Source organism: Zychaea mexicana (genome assembly GCF_025766255.1).
Source record: "Zychaea mexicana strain RSA 1403 chromosome Unknown BDB00scaffold_37, whole genome shotgun sequence".
Classification (NCBI taxonomy): Eukaryota; Fungi; Mucoromycota; class Mucoromycetes; order Mucorales; family Lichtheimiaceae; genus Zychaea; species Zychaea mexicana.
The window spans coordinates 252,125-271,340 of NW_026516700.1; the positions used below are offsets into that span (position 1 = coordinate 252,125).

At 43.1% G+C, this 19,216-nt stretch overlaps 6 protein-coding genes across 6 annotated transcripts; 2 read left to right on the top strand and 4 right to left on the bottom strand.

Moving 5' to 3' along the window:
* Positions 1-2,039: 2,039 nt before the first annotated feature.
* BDB00DRAFT_763881 (pseudouridine synthase) lies at positions 2,040-3,308 on the bottom strand (the record flags this gene model as incomplete). The annotated part of the gene is made up of 1 exon (XM_053119426.1): positions 2,040-3,308. The coding sequence occupies one exon, from the start codon at positions 3,306-3,308 to the stop codon at positions 2,040-2,042; it is 1,269 nt and encodes a 422-aa protein (XP_052979641.1).
* Positions 3,309-3,608: 300 nt separating this feature from the next.
* BDB00DRAFT_823797 (uncharacterized protein) lies at positions 3,609-6,327 on the top strand. Its single transcript, XM_053123562.1, has 8 exons — positions 3,609-3,982; positions 4,042-4,122; positions 4,370-4,431; positions 4,641-5,099; positions 5,228-5,262; positions 5,439-5,491; positions 5,585-5,724; positions 5,930-6,327. Exons 1-8 carry the CDS (start codon positions 3,760-3,762, stop codon positions 6,119-6,121), a joined length of 1,245 nt encoding a protein of 414 aa, XP_052979642.1. The 5' UTR covers positions 3,609-3,759; the 3' UTR covers positions 6,122-6,327.
* Positions 6,328-6,357: 30 nt separating this feature from the next.
* On the top strand, positions 6,358-7,535 carry BDB00DRAFT_823802 (uncharacterized protein). The gene has a single exon (XM_053123563.1). It carries the CDS (start codon positions 6,494-6,496, stop codon positions 7,097-7,099), a length of 606 nt encoding a protein of 201 aa, XP_052979643.1. The 5' UTR covers positions 6,358-6,493; the 3' UTR covers positions 7,100-7,535.
* BDB00DRAFT_823804 (Fusaric acid resistance protein-like-domain-containing protein) lies at positions 7,535-12,594 on the bottom strand. Its single transcript, XM_053123564.1, has 6 exons — positions 11,368-12,594; positions 11,007-11,193; positions 9,444-10,836; positions 8,717-9,056; positions 8,006-8,589; positions 7,535-7,870 (listed from the first exon to the last, which is right to left on the bottom strand). Exons 1-6 carry the CDS (start codon positions 12,551-12,553, stop codon positions 7,793-7,795), a joined length of 3,768 nt encoding a protein of 1,255 aa, XP_052979644.1. The 5' UTR covers positions 12,554-12,594; the 3' UTR covers positions 7,535-7,792.
* Positions 12,595-13,512: 918 nt separating this feature from the next.
* Positions 13,513-14,411, bottom strand: BDB00DRAFT_378603 (uncharacterized protein). Its single transcript, XM_053117141.1, has one exon. The coding sequence runs from the start codon at positions 14,339-14,341 to the stop codon at positions 13,688-13,690; it is 654 nt and encodes a 217-aa protein (XP_052979645.1). The 5' UTR covers positions 14,342-14,411; the 3' UTR covers positions 13,513-13,687.
* Positions 14,412-17,160, bottom strand: BDB00DRAFT_378562 (cytochrome P450). Its single transcript, XM_053117140.1, has 9 exons — positions 16,859-17,160; positions 16,658-16,731; positions 16,536-16,572; positions 16,389-16,435; positions 16,216-16,294; positions 15,920-16,039; positions 15,322-15,843; positions 14,993-15,258; positions 14,412-14,904 (listed from the first exon to the last, which is right to left on the bottom strand). The coding sequence occupies exons 1-9, from the start codon at positions 17,095-17,097 to the stop codon at positions 14,747-14,749; spliced, it is 1,542 nt and encodes a 513-aa protein (XP_052979646.1). The 5' UTR covers positions 17,098-17,160; the 3' UTR covers positions 14,412-14,746.
* Positions 17,161-19,216: the final 2,056 nt, after the last annotated feature.

The window sequence follows — 19,216 nt, forward strand, 5'->3', positions numbered from 1 at the left end:
AGCATTTGGATATTCTGTGCAAATTCAAATTATCATTGTTGATGGGATGCTGCTACAAACTTTTTGAAATCGTGCTACTACTGTAGTACTATGTAATTTGTTGACCTCTGTTCAAAAACAAAGTAGTTTTGCTTTTCTGATCAGTTAAGGCAAAAGTACAAGTGCGTCTTCACATCTTGGGAGTATGTAACTATATACGCCCTTTCTTATTTTTAAACCTGTGTGGTTACTTGAAAGGCTGGTATATTCTTTTTGTAGCTCGCTCATTTGTCAGCTTGACCAAGGCAATACACTGACACGTTTGACATCCTAAAGAGAATTCCTCATGTTATTGGCCCATAGACGTTTTATGTATTTATGTTGTCGTCTTCGTTGCTCATCATATGGGACCATTATTCGCAATCCTTTCGGCGATAACAGTGCTTTTGATATTCATCAGTTCTATCGATGGCCACAAGCGTTTTTTTTTTCTGCACAGTGATTTTCAAAGATGCAACGTCAGTTGCTGTGGTGGAATGATTATATATCTCAAACGAGCCTGCTTTTCACAATGTTAAATGATAAAGTCTCTGTTCTGATTGCAACGATGTTATAGTACACAATTATTTTCTGAAGGGCTTAGGGATCTGTCGGATTCGTTGTAGCTTTTTGTTCGTGCTGGTTGTCGTTGTTCAATATTTACAGGCCAACCAAAAGATTTGTTCTTCTTTGCAAAAAAAATAATAATGTTGTCATATGGTACATGTCCTTTTGCGAATTGTTTACGCCAGTCAAGTTGCTAGTAAAGTACCATGTTGTGTAGTGCGTCTCATGACTGCCGCGGTGATACGCTGGTGTCATTCATCCATCGATACATTGCAGCATCTTACAGTAGATGCTGTCATTTATAAAAACATACACCATCACGTTTTAACCGCAGTACAGAGTCATCAACGCTCCATATGTACTCCATTCAGCAACTACGCCAGCAAGAACAATCATTCTTCAGCGCACATGATGTGGTATATGAAAGCCCACATGCGACGTTAGACACATCTTTCATATTCATCATGTGGACGGGCCGATTGTGATATATTAAATGTGAATACTACATCGCATTAGGCACACACATTGACAAATTGCTGCGTACATGAATGTTCTGGTGATGATGATGATGATGATGATGTTGACAAAAGGAAACACAAACAGAAGCATGGCGGTAATGCTCGTGTTGTCAACAATGGCTCGTTTATTCCTGTTGTATGTCGGAATGACAGTTTCCGTCTGGTTGTTTGTGTCTGGCCCCTTCCTTTGATAAGAAAACTGCCAATATTACAGTAAAAAAAATTAAAATGTGCATTTTATGCTAGTCATGCCTTGCATTGCATTTTAAATAAAGAAGCAACATGCGATGTCCCGTTGTCGGGTACTATGTACTTGGAAGCCAAAAAGCTGCACTATAGATACATTTCAATCAAGCGAGAAAAAGGTAATTTTTTGTTATAGTTGCAACTTGATATAATGGTTAGAGGGATGATGTGACACACCCAATAAATTGTTTGTTTGCTATGATTCAAAATGTATTAGGGGATCATAACATTGACCAACAAGGAGGTGCTGAGTCTTTATAAATCCGCGCCGTTTCCTGCATGTTTCTGTACGAGTAATGTCTGTGAGAGAGGTTATAGAGTAGGGTGTGCTCTCCCCCCCCCACCCCACCCCAAAATTTAACTTTTCGCAGCATTGCATTACGCCAATCCAAGAATTTAAGATCAGTGTTTGCGCCAGCCCGCAGTATTTTCTTATGTTTGCAGTATGTAGTACAACCCAAGTTTGTATGGCATGTATACAAATCAACACTGCCTGCAGCGAAGTCTAATTTCTTTTCGGTTTGGAATGGTTATGATTTGAGAGGAACGGAGCAAGGATGTTGCTCCGAAAATATATGTATATATATATATATATATAACAATGCGAGAAAAGACATGGAAGAAAGCATTAGGTGGATGAGTGTGGATGGATGTAGTATACATGAGGGATGTGTTTGTCTGTTTGAATAGCTAATTGGCAGATGTCGTCTTTTGCTTTTTTGCACGATACTTTTGCTTCTTGACCTCATCAGAGTCACACCGTTGCCGATCCAGCAGCTTTTTATACCGTGCACTCGTTTGTTCCCGACCACCGCCTAGCACCACTGTCGGCTGGCGTTTTTTTGTTTGCAGATATTGAGTCAAAGGTATATCCCCTTCGCCTAGTCCTCCTTCAGCAGCTACCGGAAACGGTTGCATATACTGCATGAACGTTTGACACAACAATGTGCGCGTCATATTGGCACTCCATAACTCTCGCCAATGTTGGTATATCCGTGCCGTACTTGCACCGTTTCCGGTCACCCAGTGGATGTTCTCAAACTCGCAGTCGTACAGCAACAAGGGCAGTTCGCTGGCCATGGGATAATCAGGACGGGCTTCGATTTCCGAGACATTCAGCAACGCTTGAACGATCTCTGGCTCTTCCAACTTTTGACCCACCAAAAACAGGACGGACATGATGCATCGCACCTGATGCCACAAGAATGCCGTACCCTTCAACTCGACTTGAAAGAACTCAGTATTGGATAAACCCGGGACTGCAGGTGTCACCCGGTTGATATCCAGCGACACGACGCGACGTTCGTAGTTGGTGATATTCTTTGACGGATCGAGTTTGCAAAAGTTGCGAAAATCGTGCTGGCCCAAGAAATAACGGGCACCCTTCTGCATCGCTTCCAGGTCAAGGTCGCCTTTGGTGAAAAAATACTTGTACGTGCGCGATTTGCAGTCGAAACGAGCGTTAAACTTGGCATCCACAGGTGCCCATGCCAATACCCGGATATCGTCAGGCAAAAGCCTGTTCAGTGTATCCACGTAGGTGATCTCTGGCTTATCGGGCCCATTGCTGCGCACTTTGAGCGACACAACTTGGCCCAGCCCACTGACGCCCTTGTCGGTTCGTCCACAGCGTGAAAAGTTGCATTCCTCCACCGTGGTAATCAGTTTGCAACGTTGTAAAGCTTGAAACAGGCGTCCTTCCACAGTGGGAATGGTTTCTTCGTCTGTCTGTGCTGCAAAGCCCATATAATTCCAGCCAAGATAGGCGACTTTGAGAGCAATGTGTCGTTGGTTGTATTTGGACATATCGAACGGTCGTTCTTTACGTTTACTGCTTTTGTTGTCCAGCTTTGCATCTTCTTTTGTTGTATTATTCGCAATAGCTGTTGCCGTTGATGATTCGAGGGTTGCAATGCGTTCCAGCAATTGCTCGCGTGTCCAGCTTTCGTACTTTTCCATGTGTCGTCGCAAAGGTGCTGTTGATCGCAACAGGCGATTAAGCATAAGAGAACAAGGTGTGTCGCCAGCCCAAGCCACTTTTTTTCTCCCACAAATTTTATGCATAATTCAAAAGTATGTCTCATAGAGCTCAGCTTACTCTTTTCGTCATTCCTGCGTCAAGACAATGCCGTCATTTGAGGAACAAGGAAGTACATTTTGGAAATGGCTTGAGAAGAACGGAGCCACATTATCTGATGGAATTGCCTTTCATGATTATCGTAAAACGGACAATGCCGGCCGTGGTGTCATTGCAACGCGTGATATTCAAGTATGTCAATTTTTTTTTTCATGTACAGTAGTATGTAGTACACGCATGCGCCGTTAGATATATACGGAGCTTGTACTGTACCATGGTACACACTCACACACTAAATGTTTTGACGTGCTATTATTTGCTTTCGCGTTGTTTATGCATAACTACATTTATGTAACATATCATACTACCATAAATAAGGAAGATGAAGTGTTGTTTACGTTGCCACGGCACTTGTTGCTATCCAGTCAAACGTCCAGACTACGCCAGCAAAAAGATATGGCGCAAGTACTCGACGCGATGTCTGGATGGAACCCATTGATTCTTTGTTTGATGTATGAAAGCCAGCTCACCGATTCGTTCTGGAAGCCCTATTTCGGTAAGTTCGCATATTTCGATCAACAGAAGAGACGTTGGCCTCAACTCTATCAACCATAGATGTTTTACCAAAGGGGTTCTCAACGCCCATGTTTTGGAACAAAGAAGATCTAGAATCATTACAAGGAACTGATATTGTCGGTAATAAGGGGAATACAACAAGAACAAGAAGGTTTTCTCTTCTTTTGTGGTGGGTGGGTGGGGGGGAGGGGGGTGATGCAGATGGAGGGAATGTGGGAGAAAACAAACCGACCCAACACATAAATGCGGCATGCGTACGTGTGATAAGGCGCGCGGCGGTTAATAGGAAAGGGTTTTTTTTTTCACGGTAGGAGAGCAGGGAAGCAGTACGTCCAGTAACCTCTATTATGCACTCTATGCTCTGTAGAAAAGGTCGGCAAAGAGGAAGCCGAAGCCATGTTTGTCCAGGAGCTACAGCCGATTATCAAGGTAGGTAGTAGTAAAAAGTGTTGTACATTTACATTTCCATTTTTAAGAGAAACATATCGAGAGGGGATCAAAGAGAGAGAAAGAGAGAGGGGGGGCAAAGAAAACACCAGCACCATACTATTTACATGCCTGCCACCCCGTCCCCCCAAAGCAAGCGACCATGCATACTTATCATTCGTCGTTTTACACTAATACACGCTACTATGTAGGATCACCCCGAAGCGTTTAATCCTGATATTCACAATTGTGATCTGTTCCATCAATGCGGATCCTTAATTATGGCATACAGCTTTCACGATCCAATCGGAGCACCTGAGCCAGCCAACGGCGCCACTCAAGAGGATCACGATAACGACGACAATGACGAAGAAGAAGAAGAAGAAGGGTTACTGGCGATGGTGCCGATGGCAGACATGTTGAATCACAAGACCGGATATAATAATGCACGTCTGTTTCATGAACCCGAGTGCCTGCGCATGAAAGCAATCAAAAGCATCCAGACAGGTGACCAAATATACAACACATATGGTGACTTGTGCAATGCAGATTTGCTTCGGAAATACGGCTTTGCGGATGAAAGCAACCCCTTTGACTTGGTGGAATTGAATGGTGGCAATATTGTGGAATTGTGCTGTGATGATACAGACACGTCATTACGTGAACGAAAGGTACGAAGGATAAAAGGGAGGGAGGCTTTATAATGGTGATGGAGGGTGGTGGTGGTGGTGGTGGTGAGATAAGACTCCCCCTTTTTTACTATAGCGTTTCACTAACTAAAACGGTGAAATTATGATAGATAGAGTTTTTGATGGAGGAGGAAGCATTAGATGAGTAAGTGGATCCCAAAAAAGTGCAAAAAAAGGGGGTCTGGAGGAGGAGATGTACCTCCCGGGAGATGATGATTGGAGGACTCAGAAGCGGACCAAGGGGGGAATCATGCATTGCAACCCAAGTTGTATCCCTTTGTGCACTCTCAATTCACACACCTGCCTTGTCTTTGTTTTCAGCTGCTTTGTGATCGATACGGAGCATGTCCTGCCACCCGAGCTTATTAGTGCCTGTAATGTATATCTCCAACAACAACAACAACAACTTGCTTCTATGTCATCCTATCGTTATACTAAAGACATGTGTATACTTAAAAACAACATAGTGTATGTGCTACGTGCGTCAGCAGAAGAATTTGCAAAGATGGAGACAAAACAAAAGCTACCCAAGCCCAAGCTGACGCCAGCCATTGCAAAGCTGGGAATGCAAATTCTGGAAGAACGCATGAAGCGCTATCCTCAAGAAGTAAGTATGACCCACATGGGGGATGGGGAGGGCTGCAGAAGCGAACATAAAAACATGATAAAATATAACGATCATAGAGAGAGAGAGAGAGAGAGAGGGCTGAAGAGGGGAGGAGGGGTGGGGGGGCGCTATTGGGCGTATTAAAGAGAGAGAGAGAGAGAGAGAGAGAGATGTAAGGTTCAGCAAAGATTAAAATGTTTATCAGGACGACGACCAGGCTCTGCTGCAGAGTGGATGCAGCCCGAATAAGCGGCATGCACTCCTAGTCCGCATTGGCGAAAAGCGGATACTGGAAGCGACGATAAACAAGTTGAAACGGGAAGCGGAAGGTCAAAAGCGCGCCGTGGACGAAGAAGACAGCCAGGGCCACAGCAAGAAGAAGAAGGCTAGAGTATAGAGGATAGCCTGATCCAGCGACCTAGAGAGAGAGTTAGAGAGTTAGAGAGACACACATAGGGCATAGGGGTGTATGTATAGGGAAATTAGGGAATCCGATTGAAGCGAGATCTGCTATCTGCATATGCAATGCCCTGAAAAAATAGACAGATTTGGCAAAAAGAAAAAAAAATGGTTATAAATAAGGATCATTTATCCAAATGGAGCTATTTTTTGTTTTGTTTCTTTTCTCATCAGAGGACACTTCTTTTTCTTCTTCTTCTTCTTCTTTGTCGTTGCTGTACTTTTAGCTCTTTAATATTTCTCCCCTCTATTATCTCTTGTGTACTTATAACAACAACAACTACTACTACAACCAAAAGCAACATTCGACATGGCCACCATCTATCAAAATGCCGCAGGCGCACTCCACTATCGCAAGACTGTTCAACGTCAAGAACGAGTCGCACCGCCACCTTCCTCTTCTTCTTCTTCCTCTTCCTCAGTCAAAAAGGCATCCTCTGCATCGCCGCCACCCGATCAGCTCTTGGCCCAAATTTCAACGAACGTTGCAGTGATCGTAAAGTGTCCTCAGGAAGCAGGCTGTCTGGCACATAAGCGCCTGCCCAGCCTATCCAACTTCATCCACCAGGTGTACACCAAGAGCCGTATGACGCCCACGCTGCTTGTCGTCGCCTTGATATACCTCGAACGCCTGCAGAGAAAGCTTCCCAGCGGGTCTCAAGGAGAATACGACACGCCCTACAAACTGTTTCTGGCCTCTGTCGTGTTGGCCTCCAAGTTCTTGGAGGACTCGTACCCTGTTGCGCGCAGCATCCTGCGTGTCGTTGCTCCGGTCTATTCCACCGCTGAGCTTGCAGTCATGGAGCGCAGCTTCTTGGGTGTGATCAAGTATGACTTGTTTGTCAAGCTTGACCAAGTGTGTCAGTTCGTTCAAGACCATGGTGAATCCGTCAGCGTCTTGGAGCTGGATCTCTAACAAAATAAAACAACAAATCAAGCAAACAACAACAAAACAGCACATACGACGACGACGACGACACACTTAAAACAAAAGGTCAACACCAACAACATCTATCGAATGTACATATCACCCCTTCCTTTTGGCTTTTCACTCACAAAATATATATATACGACCACCACCACCTGCCACCACTCTTCTATGCCTTTTCCTTCTTACCAGCTACTTCTTCTTCTCTTATAATTCCTTTCCTTTTTCTTTTTCTTTACACTTACGGTACGGGATATCGATCTTTACTATCTTCTCTTTCTATGCACTTGTATATTTCTCCCCACCCCTCACCCCAAAAATGACGGTCAGCGAAATATCAACAAAACATAATGCTGCTGCTGTACATACAAACTCTTTGACCGTCAAAAAAGAATATATACTCTCCCTCCTCCCCCCCCCCCCCAAACACCAAAATTACACTATGAAACTCTACACGAACTCTCACTAACTCGACCCCCTTTTTTCTCCCCCTTTTTGAACTCTATGCTATCTTCTCTTTCGGTACACTCTATAACTTTACATCCAAAACTGTCAATCTTCTTTTTATTCTTACTCGCCAGTCACTCAACAAACTCTCTCTCTCCTCCTCCCCGCTTTATTACTTATGAGAATATACATTATACACTTTTAGTAGTACACATCTAATAAAAAAAAAAGGTTCTATACAATGGCAAAATATTCTGTCCACTGGTCTTGCGGTATCAAGGACCCAAACAGATCTTTCATGTCCTGACCGAGCTATTACATGGATCACATCGATGATCACATATAAGAAAAGGGGTGATAAGTATCGAAAAGAAAGGAGGATGGCGAGTTGCTCGTTTCACTCTCCATGACATCATTGATCATCAATTGTAGGACAAAAGGGCTTACCTGGTTCAGTTCACGGATGATGTATTCCATGAGAGCGATATAAGCATAATAAGCCATGTAACCCTCGTCCGACTTGAGTCCGAGCACATACTGAAGGCGCCGCATGAGCAAAACACGCGCCCTCTCAGCCGGTGGTAAATAAGGAGGCAGCGGCGTCTTCAGTTGCAATGCCGACGCCAACACGTAAAAATAGAGCAAAACATTGCCCACCAGCTCCGAGAACTCGGTATTGGCCCCCATCAAGAGTTGTTGGTGCACATGGACTGACCACACATCTTTGAGCACCACGATCCGCAACGATAGAAACTTGTCCAGGATGTTTTGACACGAGTTGAGCATCGAGTTGTACGTGGCAGTTGGGAATGGCCCTTTTAGCCGAGGTTCGCTGGGCGCATGAACGAGCAAATCCCGGAGTTTCACAAGGGCCTGTTGGCATTCGGTCTGGTGAAATAACATCTCTTCTGCATCATGTGTCGTTGACAGGTGCTTATACAGCCACGACAACCGAATCAGCAGGTCCGAGAGACCCTGTCTGAGCGCCTTTCTTGCTTCATATGGCCAAATATACGCCGTAACAATCAGACCTGTATTGATAAAGTCATTAGTTACTATCCAACCCATTCCACTGTATACTCTACTAGTATATGTGTAACATCTATCTTTTTCTCAATGAAACATAAACAGAGTTTTTTTTTTTTCATGCTGTGTTACCTATCACAACGCCGAGTGATACGGTGATGCACCGTATCCATGCCAACTCGACAACGCCAATATTGACAAACTGCACATCGTTACGATGATTGTACATGTAGAGAACAACCAGGTTGTACGCCAGCAGAGCAACTTGCCCGAATCGACCGTGGCGATGGTATAATATGACCCAGAAGGCCGGGATGGAGTAGAGCCACGTCAATAAGGTAAGGACAATGGGGTTGGCTGGAAACAAGGTGTAAGTCAGCGTGGCAACTGCGCAGCCGGCAATGGTTGCTAGGACACGGAGAACTGCACCCACATTCGTGCCGCCTACCGTGGGGGTGAGTAGCGTCATAACCTATTAACCGCCCGTACGTGTGTGGTATGGTATATGTAAATGTATGTGTTGTGCGTATGTAGACCGTAAAAAACAGTTACATATGTGCATAGGTACCGTTATTATAAAAAAGTAAAAATAAAATAAAAAAATCTAATTTTAATATTACTGTATACAGCAAAAGAACGAAAAAAAAGGGGACGAGAGTCTTTTTTCTTCTTTGCCTGTTGCTGCTGCGGATAAACTGCACACATCCTATGCAAGCAGGAGATATGTACGTTGAGGGGAGGGAGTAGAAGATGCAGCAGCAGCAGCAGCAACTGTCATGGTGTTGCTATCTATAGCAACACAACTTCCCCTTTAGGAAAATACAGTTAGAGGGGAAAAAAGAAAGGTTCGAGCACTTACAGTAAGTAACGTCCATTCCATTCGATACTGGTAAAAGTACGGTTGAGTGTAGGGTATAAAAGCCAATGCAGAAAAGGCTATTGCCGTCAACATGTTTTTGGCCGCAAACTTGATCGTACGCTGTCGAAACAAGGAAAAGAAGCTCCACAGCTTAAAACTGAATTTATGCCGCTGGGTATTGGGCTGCGGGGTGTGAAGCGTATTTGAAGTGTTGTGGTTATTTGGCAAAAAGAATGCATTATCTGCTGCATTCGTAGCGTTCGTTGTTGTCGTTTGATCCGTAGTTCTTCTCGATCGTGCCGTCGTCGTATTCCTGCGGTTAGCGTCGTCGTCGTGATTGCTGTGGCTGTACTGCGTCGCTCTTGCTATTGGCGGAGATGGTGTGGAGAGAGTGACACTACTATTTCTTCTTTTCTTCTTCTTCTTCTTTAATGGAGTCGCCGTGCCTTCATCGTCTTGGTCGGCAACAGCCGCGCATTCGGTCGCATTCACGAGTATTGTCAATTCTTTGGCAAATTCCGATAGCGTAAACACAAAGAAATATACCAAAAATACATTGTCTGCAGGCAACTCCTTCATGAGCTGCATATGCAAGTCGCTATAATTACGGCGGTTGTACATGCGACTCAGTGCATGATGGAGCGAGTCTTCAAAAAGATCTATTGCCGCTAACAAGTTTTGTCGTAAACGACAAAAGGATGGGGGTGCTGCTGCTGCTGTAACAGAAGGGACAGCAGTAGTAGTAGTGGTAGTGCTAGGTGCATCATGTCGTTTAGCGTCCGCCGCTGTCGTTTTGTTGTTGTTACTGCTGCTGCTGTTATCGAACTGCGATTGTAGATGAACGATCGTTTGCTTGCAAGTGTAGGCCAATGATTTCATCGGTTGACGCACGGTTTTGATAAACTGAACCAACTCGCCGGCATTGCTATCATCGCTACCTCCGTCATCTTCGTGATCATGCTGTTGTCGTTGTTGTTGTTGTGGATTTTGGTGATGATGGTTATTGTGATGGTTATCATGTTGCTGGCTTTTCTCTCGCCGCAATTCGTGCTCGAGTTTACGTCGTTGGTCATCTGCCTTGACGTTCCATTGATGATGTTCCTGCATGACTTCAAACTGCAGACCACAGCTGCTTCTCAATCCACCAATATGCCGATCGAGTCGTTGAAGACTGGATACTATATCATCGTAACACTTCATACTGTGTGGATGCTCACGTTTAGCATTCACCAAGGATTGCTTCAATGCTGTACATCCGGATCTGTGTGCCTTGATAGCTTCTTCAAGCTGCTTGTTTGCTGTAAAGTTTGGCAAGTCGCAATCAAGGAGGAATGTTTTGGTAAGTAGCTTGAGCAGAACACGGACCGATTGAAGGCTACTGTTGATGTCTGATCTACAAAAGTTAAAAAATATCATATTACATCACAATAAACCGTCATTTGTCATTTGCAATAGTTATTAGACATTAAAAATAATGTTATAATTGCATATTATTACTCATAATTGCACCCTGCACTACTACGTCCCTCTTTGTAATCACACCAATATAAAACAATACGTTACTTTAGTTTTTTGGTTGCTGTGACAGGCCATAACAAGAGACAAACAGCGACAGAGATGATGGTTCCGATGGCCACCAGAACAAACAGCTGCCGAATGACAATGATTGGATTATACAGAAAATGTATTCTATCAGGTGACGGCTCACGGACCAAGGTGGATAAAATAATGATGAATGCAAGTGCCGACGCTATGTAGGATATAAAAAGTATTAGTGCCAACCGGGTTAAAGTTTTTTCCATTCACATGCCATGTTTGATAACAGGGCTAACAAGTGAATGAGGTCCTAGCTGTTATCCCGCGAGTAGTGCCGGTTGTCTCATTGGTGGTCAATAAAGGCACTAGATATTATAAATACGGTTACCTGTTCCCGTGCTCGGTCGATTCATCCGACCTTTAAAATAAGCAATGACAAACGAGCTTAAGCCGATCCAGACACCCAGGGTTAATCCGTAACTGAGCCAGAATCTGCCTTGTGAGATCAGGATCGTGTTGATCGACACACTTGTTAGGCACAAGACCAGAGCGCACACTGTGAAAAGCCAACCATAACCAGCTGCCTCGACCATGCCACCGACGGTTTTCGCCGGATTAAAAAATACAGTAACCGTTGCTGCTAGATGGCTTGCGACCATGTCACCTCCCACCCAAGTATTCAAAAACGGCACAAACGTGAAAAGGGATCCTAGCATATAGGCCGTACTGCACTTGATGACCATTTTCTGGGGATATGTCAATTTGAACCGCATGAGTCGATGACGGTAATACGAGAGCATGGAAGTTGCTCTGTTGCCACCACTACTGCTAGATTTCCCGTCGTCGTCGTCATCGTCATCAGATTCAATAGAGACCGGCTGTTGTTGCTGATTGGGTTCTGATTGTTGATGCCTATTTTTCGAAAGGAGTGGACTTGATTCACTTGCGGTAATAGTAGTTACAGTAACAGGATTATTAACAATGGCGCTATTGTCCTGCTGCGCCTGCAATTGTCTCCGCTGCTGATCCAAAAAGGAAGAATACGATCCAGGTACAGTTGTCAATGAAACTGTGCGTCTTTGTAGAATGCCATCATCAAGAACAACTTCATAGTCACTCAGAGTATCGTAAGAGGATGGATGCGACTTGTATCCAAAGTAATCCTCGTCTTGACGTTGCTGGTGCTGTAGCTGATGATACTGCTGTTGAGGTTCTGGAGAAAGAGGTGATCGGATCACAAAAGAATCTGCTGCTGGTGTAGCTGTTGAAGATGGAAGCATGGCGGTATCTCTGTTTGGATGGGATATCATGATCGGGAGAGTCGTGCTACCAGTATCAGTACTGTTCAATACACTACTCAAAGAGGGTATCGGCTGTTGCTGGATAAGACTGGGAGATGATGATGCTGATGATATAGTGCTTATGATATTGTTACTGCAAGTAGGAAACGTAGTATCTTGTCGTTTCCGTTTGTTGTTGTTGTTGTTGTTGTTGTTATTGCAGCTCTTCTTGGCTGCAGCACCGGCTACCACATTGATGTTGTCTAGTACAGTCTGATGCGACAAGACACTCATGCGTTTGAATAGGAGAAAGTGAATGAGAATGAGCGAGGAAGAAAAAGAAAGAGAAACAAATATCGATTGAATAATAAACAGATCTGGTAAATATCAGTTTTTTGCACCTGATGATGGACAGAAAGAAAGTTTTGTCGCAGTGTGAATTACACTTTTCACACACGGAAATCCTATCCCCAATTCCGTGTCATACTAACTATATCATATCTATTGACATTACGCAACTAATACATATTCCTGATATCAGATGAGAGCAATAAAATAAATTATATATATAAAAGAGTAGGGAATGTAGGTGAAAGGGCATGTTTATCTATCAAGGTTATCAACTAAGTTTCTTTTTGGTATAAGATGTATATATATAAAAAGAAATGTCTGTGCGACTATTGATGATGATAAAGCAGGGCCCGCCAATCCATCCACGGAAAAAAAACCTTATTTTCTTTTCCTTTTTGTAAGCCAAAACAGCATAGTAGGCTCACTTCCTATGTATACAGCACCCCGCACTATTTGTCGTACACACTGTTTTTTTTGCTGTCGTTGTGTGCCTGTACGTTTAGAACCCAAAGATTCGAGTGAACAAATCCGGTCGTAGAAATGGTGCCAGGAACAAACGTCCCGTCATTGTCAAGAATATGAAATGGGCCAAAATAGAACATGCGCGGTGCTTTCCCGTCGGACGTTGTGGATTGCCAAACTTGATTTCACCCCATACCGCAACACCATGCAGCGTGAAAAACAACACTTGTTCTAATGTCATTGTACGCACCAGGGCCATGAGCATCAGTTCATGAAATATGCCACTGACAAGAAATACGGCAAAACCGCGAACACTTGGTGACGACCACCCTATATATCGTCGCGATAGGGGTGTTGTTAAAGAAGAAGGCGGTAACGATGACGACGACGACGACGACGACAATTCTTTCGTTTTCTTAATGCTGTCGTCGCTGTTGCTGTTGCCTGATTTGATTGTTGCAGCAAAGATTTGCTGATGGTAGATTTTGTGAACGATGCGATTCCAACGTCGACTATTTAACGATAAAACAAACGGTTTAATAAATGTAAACGGCGAGCCTGAAATAGGTGGAGGGGTATATACGTTCGTGTGCGTTAAAACTATAAGAACTGTTGTTACCTCCAAAAGTCTCGCGGACTGTGGGCTAAAATAGGTGAATCGAATATGTCATATATTGGAACACCCAGTGTGCACTGGATACTACCAACGCCAATATCAGCTAGCCCCATGATGCAATACACCTTGAATCCAATTAAAGCGGTCAACCACAGACTTTCCCAGCTCCAGTAAGGGATCGCCAAGAGTCTTTGTGAGTAGCCATGTGGAAGCCATGGATCCACCAAGGATTTCATCAGGGCCCATTTGAACACACCGCGGGCTATCTTGGCCAGGCCCTGAATTCGAACATATCCTGTCGCCTGCTGGTTCTCTTGAAACACAAGCAACGTACTGCCAACATTTGCAAGTGATTCGCGGAAACTGAAGTTCTTGTCAGCAAAATATACAATGTACGATGCAGCGTACCACGGTGTTCCCAACAATGTATTGTTCAAGAGTTCGCTAGGACAGGCAAATACAAGTGGGATGGAAATATGTATGGCGGCGAGGAAAAGGCGTAGTCGGATAGCACCTATGATTGGCTGTAGATGGCGAACGGCAAGGTAATCGAACCACAACATCAGTGCATGGCCTGTGACAAGGTATAAGTCAGGAACGACGATTTGAGGTGGCAGGGTTACATCGATGACGGGTTGTGTATGGGCAAACATTGGGAAAGAAAAGAAAGAAAAAAAGAAGGTGGGACGACGGACAGCGAAAAGAGAGAGTCATTGAATTTTTTTTCAATGCTCAGGGTGCATCATCATGCATGCAGTTAGTTCGGAAAAAGGAATCACCGTTCAATCAAGACTTTATTCTTAGCCCCCAGAGCCACTCAAGCATATGCGGGATCAGTAATGCAATGCTTGTCAAAAAAAAGCGACACTTCATACTATGTAACGCATGCGCATATATATTCAGAAAGTATCATAGGAGTTGCATAATATCATAACGGATCGAGCATATTTAACTTGAGTTTGTTGCGAGCTATCTTTACAGTATTCATAGTAGATGCCCGTATAACGAAATATAGATATGTAATTCGTTGTTTTCGCGAATGAGCCAACATATACACATTACTGACGCTTTTCTACAAAGACCTTCAATCCATTTTTCAATGGATGTGTAAGCGACATTGAGTAGACAATTTCTTGGCCAGGAACGAGAGCGAATTTGTATCGCTTCAACAAGATGGTAAGTGCCACGAGCCCCTCGAGGGTCGCAAGAGCTTGACCTGATGTTTATAAAGCAGTTACATGGAGGTATCAATGAGATTAAGCCACAGTGTTTGACAAAAGAAGAAATGTTTTTCTATAACGAACCTAGACAAACTCTCGGACCAGCGTGAAAAGCTGGCCATTTGGCTGCAGATTCCCGATGAAGTTCACCGTCCGGAGAAATCCAACGCTCAGGCTTGAACATATCAGCGTCAGGACCCCAGAGTTTCTTGGATCTTCCCATGGCGTATGCTGACCAATTAACCTGATCGCCTTTGTGTACATGTGTTCCGTCGGGAAGTATGTCATCCTCCAATGCGATTTTATTGTTGCTAGGGACAACAGGTTCTAAGCGTAAAACCTCATAGAAACTATTTGGTAGTGCCGCTGTTAATACCTTCCAATAAAAGTATATACTTGATATTACTACTTACACAGCATGTGCATAAGCCATTTTCTTGATAGTTTCATAAAGAGCAGGCGCATCTTTTTCAATCTCATCGGGTATCGACTCGTTCACTTCAGCAAGTAATTTATCTTCCACTCGAGGATGTAGCAAGAGGTAATAGATTGTCCACGAAAGTGTTTGAGCGGTGGTATCTCTACCCGCAATGATAAAATTCAAGACCGTATCACGTAGCTCTTTGTCACTCAGTTCTTGACCTTCCGGATTACGAGCACTCATGAAACGTGAGAGCAAGTCTTTGTACTTGTGTCCTTGTGCCAGTTGCTCCTTGCGCTCCGCAATCAAGCCATATGCAAATTCGTCGATCACTTTTATGTGCGCCGTGGCGCTAAGCTCACTGGGTCGCAAAATAGGACGGAGTGCTTCACGTAAGGATCCGAGAGGACTGATAATTCTCTGGAAACAATTATGCTGACAAGCATCAAACGATGTAGCAAAAGGAACTTTTTCGTTGTTATATAGGGCTCCAAGTTGCTTTCCAAATCCAAGGCTATAGAAACATTCGATTAGAACAAATCTATCTGTAGAATATGTGTGAAAAGCGTCTTTGAAAATAAAATACTTACTAGACGAATGTTTCGAGGGTGAATTTGTAGATTACGTCTTGGAAATCGATAAACTCGCCTTGTTCTGCCTTTTTGTTAAGAATGCGGTCTGACATGACATTTAGCTCTTTTACAAAGACTCTATGATAGAGGTACACAAACTAGAAGGGTTAGTAGCGTATTCTTCACCGTTTTGGTCTATAATAATTTTCCGCTGTCATGCATTACTCTACAGATCATTGACGATCAATTGCATAAGTCTTCCTTTCGTCACAAAGCAATATAGTATTGGTGCTTTATCTAATTGCTAGTTTAACTTGCCTGTGAAGAAATCTCGGAAATTGACAACGTTGAAGATTAAGCTCGCTGCCTTGCGCTGATACCGCCATTGTTCGCCTGATGTTGTTACAGTAAGTAATCATGTAGTCCGTATGGAAGCGATGTGATTTAGAAGTAAAAGGAAAAATGGATATATTTTGCCAAGAATTACCATTTGCTGCAAAGATACCATGGCCGAACAAATCATTCGTCATTTCACTAATCACAAATGAAAATTCGTTATTACATCGATCTCGTGGAAAGTTACAAGTGTTGCACGTTTCATTCTTTAAAACATAGTAGAGAAATGGTACGCTACACTGAGCGTTTGCCCTTGACATAATTCGAGAAATTGTCTGCGTTGATACAGTGTGGATCAATTGAAAATTCGGTACAGAACCACAGTAATATAAAGGATTTCTTAAAACATTCATCAAATACCTTTTAACACGTGTTCCACTGCAGCAGGGTCGATCGTCATTATCCGTGGCGGGAGGCCTAGTACCGATACGTACCTGAATGATGGTATTCAGCAGCGAACAAAAGATGACAAGATGAACAAAAACTGTTAGTGTGGCGTAGAAACTCGTTTTCCTCATATGAATCAGTTCGCATTAGATAGGATAGAAAAAAACGTTTTACATGGTCATGACATCCATATGCTCAACTTTTTCCAAGAAAAAGTCAAGGAAGCGGTCTTTCTTGGCGATCTGTTCAAACATCAATCCAAACAACGGCATGCCGGGGACATTAGGGATGCCTTCACGACGTTCTGTGAATACTGCGCGATCATTGTATTTTAAAGCCAAGAGACCAAGTAGAGCTGCGCCAGTTAGTGTGGCAAAGCCCGCAAAATTGTTGTTGGAAAGAGTTTGAGCCATGTTGGTGGAGTAGTTAAAGTTATAACGACTGCTTCACGATGAGAAGAGGAAGAAGAAGAAAAGGCAAAGCGGAGAGAAATTCACAAGTGTCAATATTCTGCTTAAATATTTCATAGTACAAACAGGACCACGATCGCAAACCGGATGGTGGGAGTAGACTATTAAGCAACGCCGGGAAAAACTGCATCGGTGTATCGTTCTCCCATCGCCTCTTTTTCATTGTCCGTGGCCATTGTTACCGAGGCGCTCTTACAGCAAAGGGGATGGGATTTCCTGGAGTTTATGCGCACACCAAGTGATGTCATGTGAGGAGGCAAATTAATGCAATGGATCGTTAAGATAAACATTGCCATCTGGTGTTGTTTAGCGCTTTTCCCATGTCATGTGCTCATGTTAGGAAAGTTCTCTTGACACGTATTTTCTTCTTAGTCATTATCGCACTGTGTGCTCATCGATCATAGTAGCGACTGGTTCAAACTTAAATCATATATTTGAAGAGAGACTTATCAAATACTGATAGGCCTTATTCTTCACAGTAAAGCTAGACTAGAAAAACCACGTCATTAGTGAGGTTAACCTCATGTACTGCAAGAAATGTATGGGTTAGCAAATGGGATAGCATGCTTTATGATTACAGCAATTTCCTACTATCTCTAATAGTGTAAAAGCGTGGGGTAATCTATTTTCTCACACAGCGACAGCGATGGGAACGACGCTCGGTCGAACCTGCGCCGAGGTACATGTACCGTGTGCACAAAATGATAGCAGCTCTGATTTGTTCCACGATGCTTACAGATGATTCGAGGTCATCGTTTATCGCCCTGTTGTAATAATAAAGAGTATTAGGTACGCAACCAGCGGCTTCGCAGTGCAAAAAGAGGCTGAAAAAAAATTGTAAGTGCGTCCGAAGTTATAGATCACCGTTGAGGTTTTGAAATCTTACAGGGATTTGGAAGGTCGTTTTAAATGTCAGAAAGGCTACAAACGACAACAAACGATAATTTGTATCTTCCGGATGAATATATCAAAGTTATCGCGTTGGATATGTGCGTCTCATAGTGTCCAATATGAGCTAATGCGGGTAGTTAAATTTGATTGCACTTAATATATATTACCACTTTGTTTTCTTGATGTATCAATATGCGGGTAATTCAGAAACAGCTCATGATACCGATCGCTTATTTACTTTTAATAAAGCTAAGGGACACCCTAGCTTTTACACTTTACACCTTCAGCTACTACTATGTATAATCATATACCTAGAGGTGGAGATCAGTGCTGTGTAGATATAAGCTACATCTTTCCAATGCTCAATGAAGCTCCTCCTATTCGTTGCTCAGCTATACAGTATGTAAATTAATTCAAGGGAGGTAACAGTTAAGTATGATATGCCTCTACCACTACTAGATTAGCTGTGATTCGGCTATTGGCACCCTTAGAATATAAAACCATCATCTTGGTGCCCTGTAAGGCTGCATAAAAAATGGAGAAGCTCAATGAACAATCGGTAGTAGCCATACCACAGCTGTATTACTGATTACGAGAGATATCACTAATGCCAGACTTCATGGGAAAAATTGGTCATCAATGGATATTTTGTAAAACGAGGTCATCCCCGAAGACGTAAATGTGCATTATAATTTGTGTAATATCATAGAAGCAACGACGTATAAAAAGCAATTACTCATACATGAATGTACATATTTTTGGTACTCTTTTGCGTATAGATCTAACAGATTGCAAAGACAAAAGAATAAGCGTGCTCCTAATACTGTTTCGAAAATAGACATTTGCGTTAGCTAATTTTAGCGTTGTAATGGTAAAAGAAATGAAGGTGGTAACATATCTGCTCGCGGGAAGGCTGATGATGATCACAAAAAGTAATAGTGAAAGACATTACTTTGTAATTGTATTTTCAGCACGTACACACTCATCATGAAGTCACTTACTATCATATGATTGGCATAGCGATAACCATGCCGGATAGTTGAGAAAAGCCTTATTACACAGTGGGATCTACTGCTGGTTTCAGTTGTCAAGGTACCCTTGCAGTTGGTTTAACTTGGAGCTTTCTGAATAGCGGAAGCTTGCCTTGTCGTGACCGCTTCTTGATTTATTC

Coding starts and splice junctions, on each gene's coding strand:
- BDB00DRAFT_823797 (XM_053123562.1), top strand. CDS start 3,760: ATGCATAACTACATTTATGTAACATATCATACTACCATAAATAAGGAA. Junction 3,983..4,041: donor GTTCTGGAAGCCCTATTTCG/GTAAGTTCGCAT, acceptor TATCAACCATAG/ATGTTTTACCAAAGGGGTTC. Junction 5,492..5,584: donor ACCCGAGCTTATTAGTGCCT/GTAATGTATATC, acceptor AAAACAACATAG/TGTATGTGCTACGTGCGTCA.
- BDB00DRAFT_823802 (XM_053123563.1), top strand. CDS start 6,494: ATGGCCACCATCTATCAAAATGCCGCAGGCGCACTCCACTATCGCAAG.
- BDB00DRAFT_823804 (XM_053123564.1), bottom strand. CDS start 12,553: ATGAGTGTCTTGTCGCATCAGACTGTACTAGACAACATCAATGTGGTA. Junction 9,057..9,443: donor TGGAATGGACGTTACTTACT/GTAAGTGCTCGA, acceptor GGCGGTTAATAG/GTTATGACGCTACTCACCCC. Junction 7,871..8,005: donor TCATCCGTGAACTGAACCAG/GTAAGCCCTTTT, acceptor TCCATGTAATAG/CTCGGTCAGGACATGAAAGA.
- BDB00DRAFT_378603 (XM_053117141.1), bottom strand. CDS start 14,341: ATGTTTGCCCATACACAACCCGTCATCGATGTAACCCTGCCACCTCAA.
- BDB00DRAFT_378562 (XM_053117140.1), bottom strand. CDS start 17,097: ATGGCTCAAACTCTTTCCAACAACAATTTTGCGGGCTTTGCCACACTA. Junction 16,573..16,657: donor AGTGGAACACGTGTTAAAAG/GTATTTGATGAA, acceptor GTATCAACGCAG/ACAATTTCTCGAATTATGTC. Junction 15,259..15,321: donor ATGGCTTATGCACATGCTGT/GTAAGTAGTAAT, acceptor ACTACCAAATAG/TTTCTATGAGGTTTTACGCT.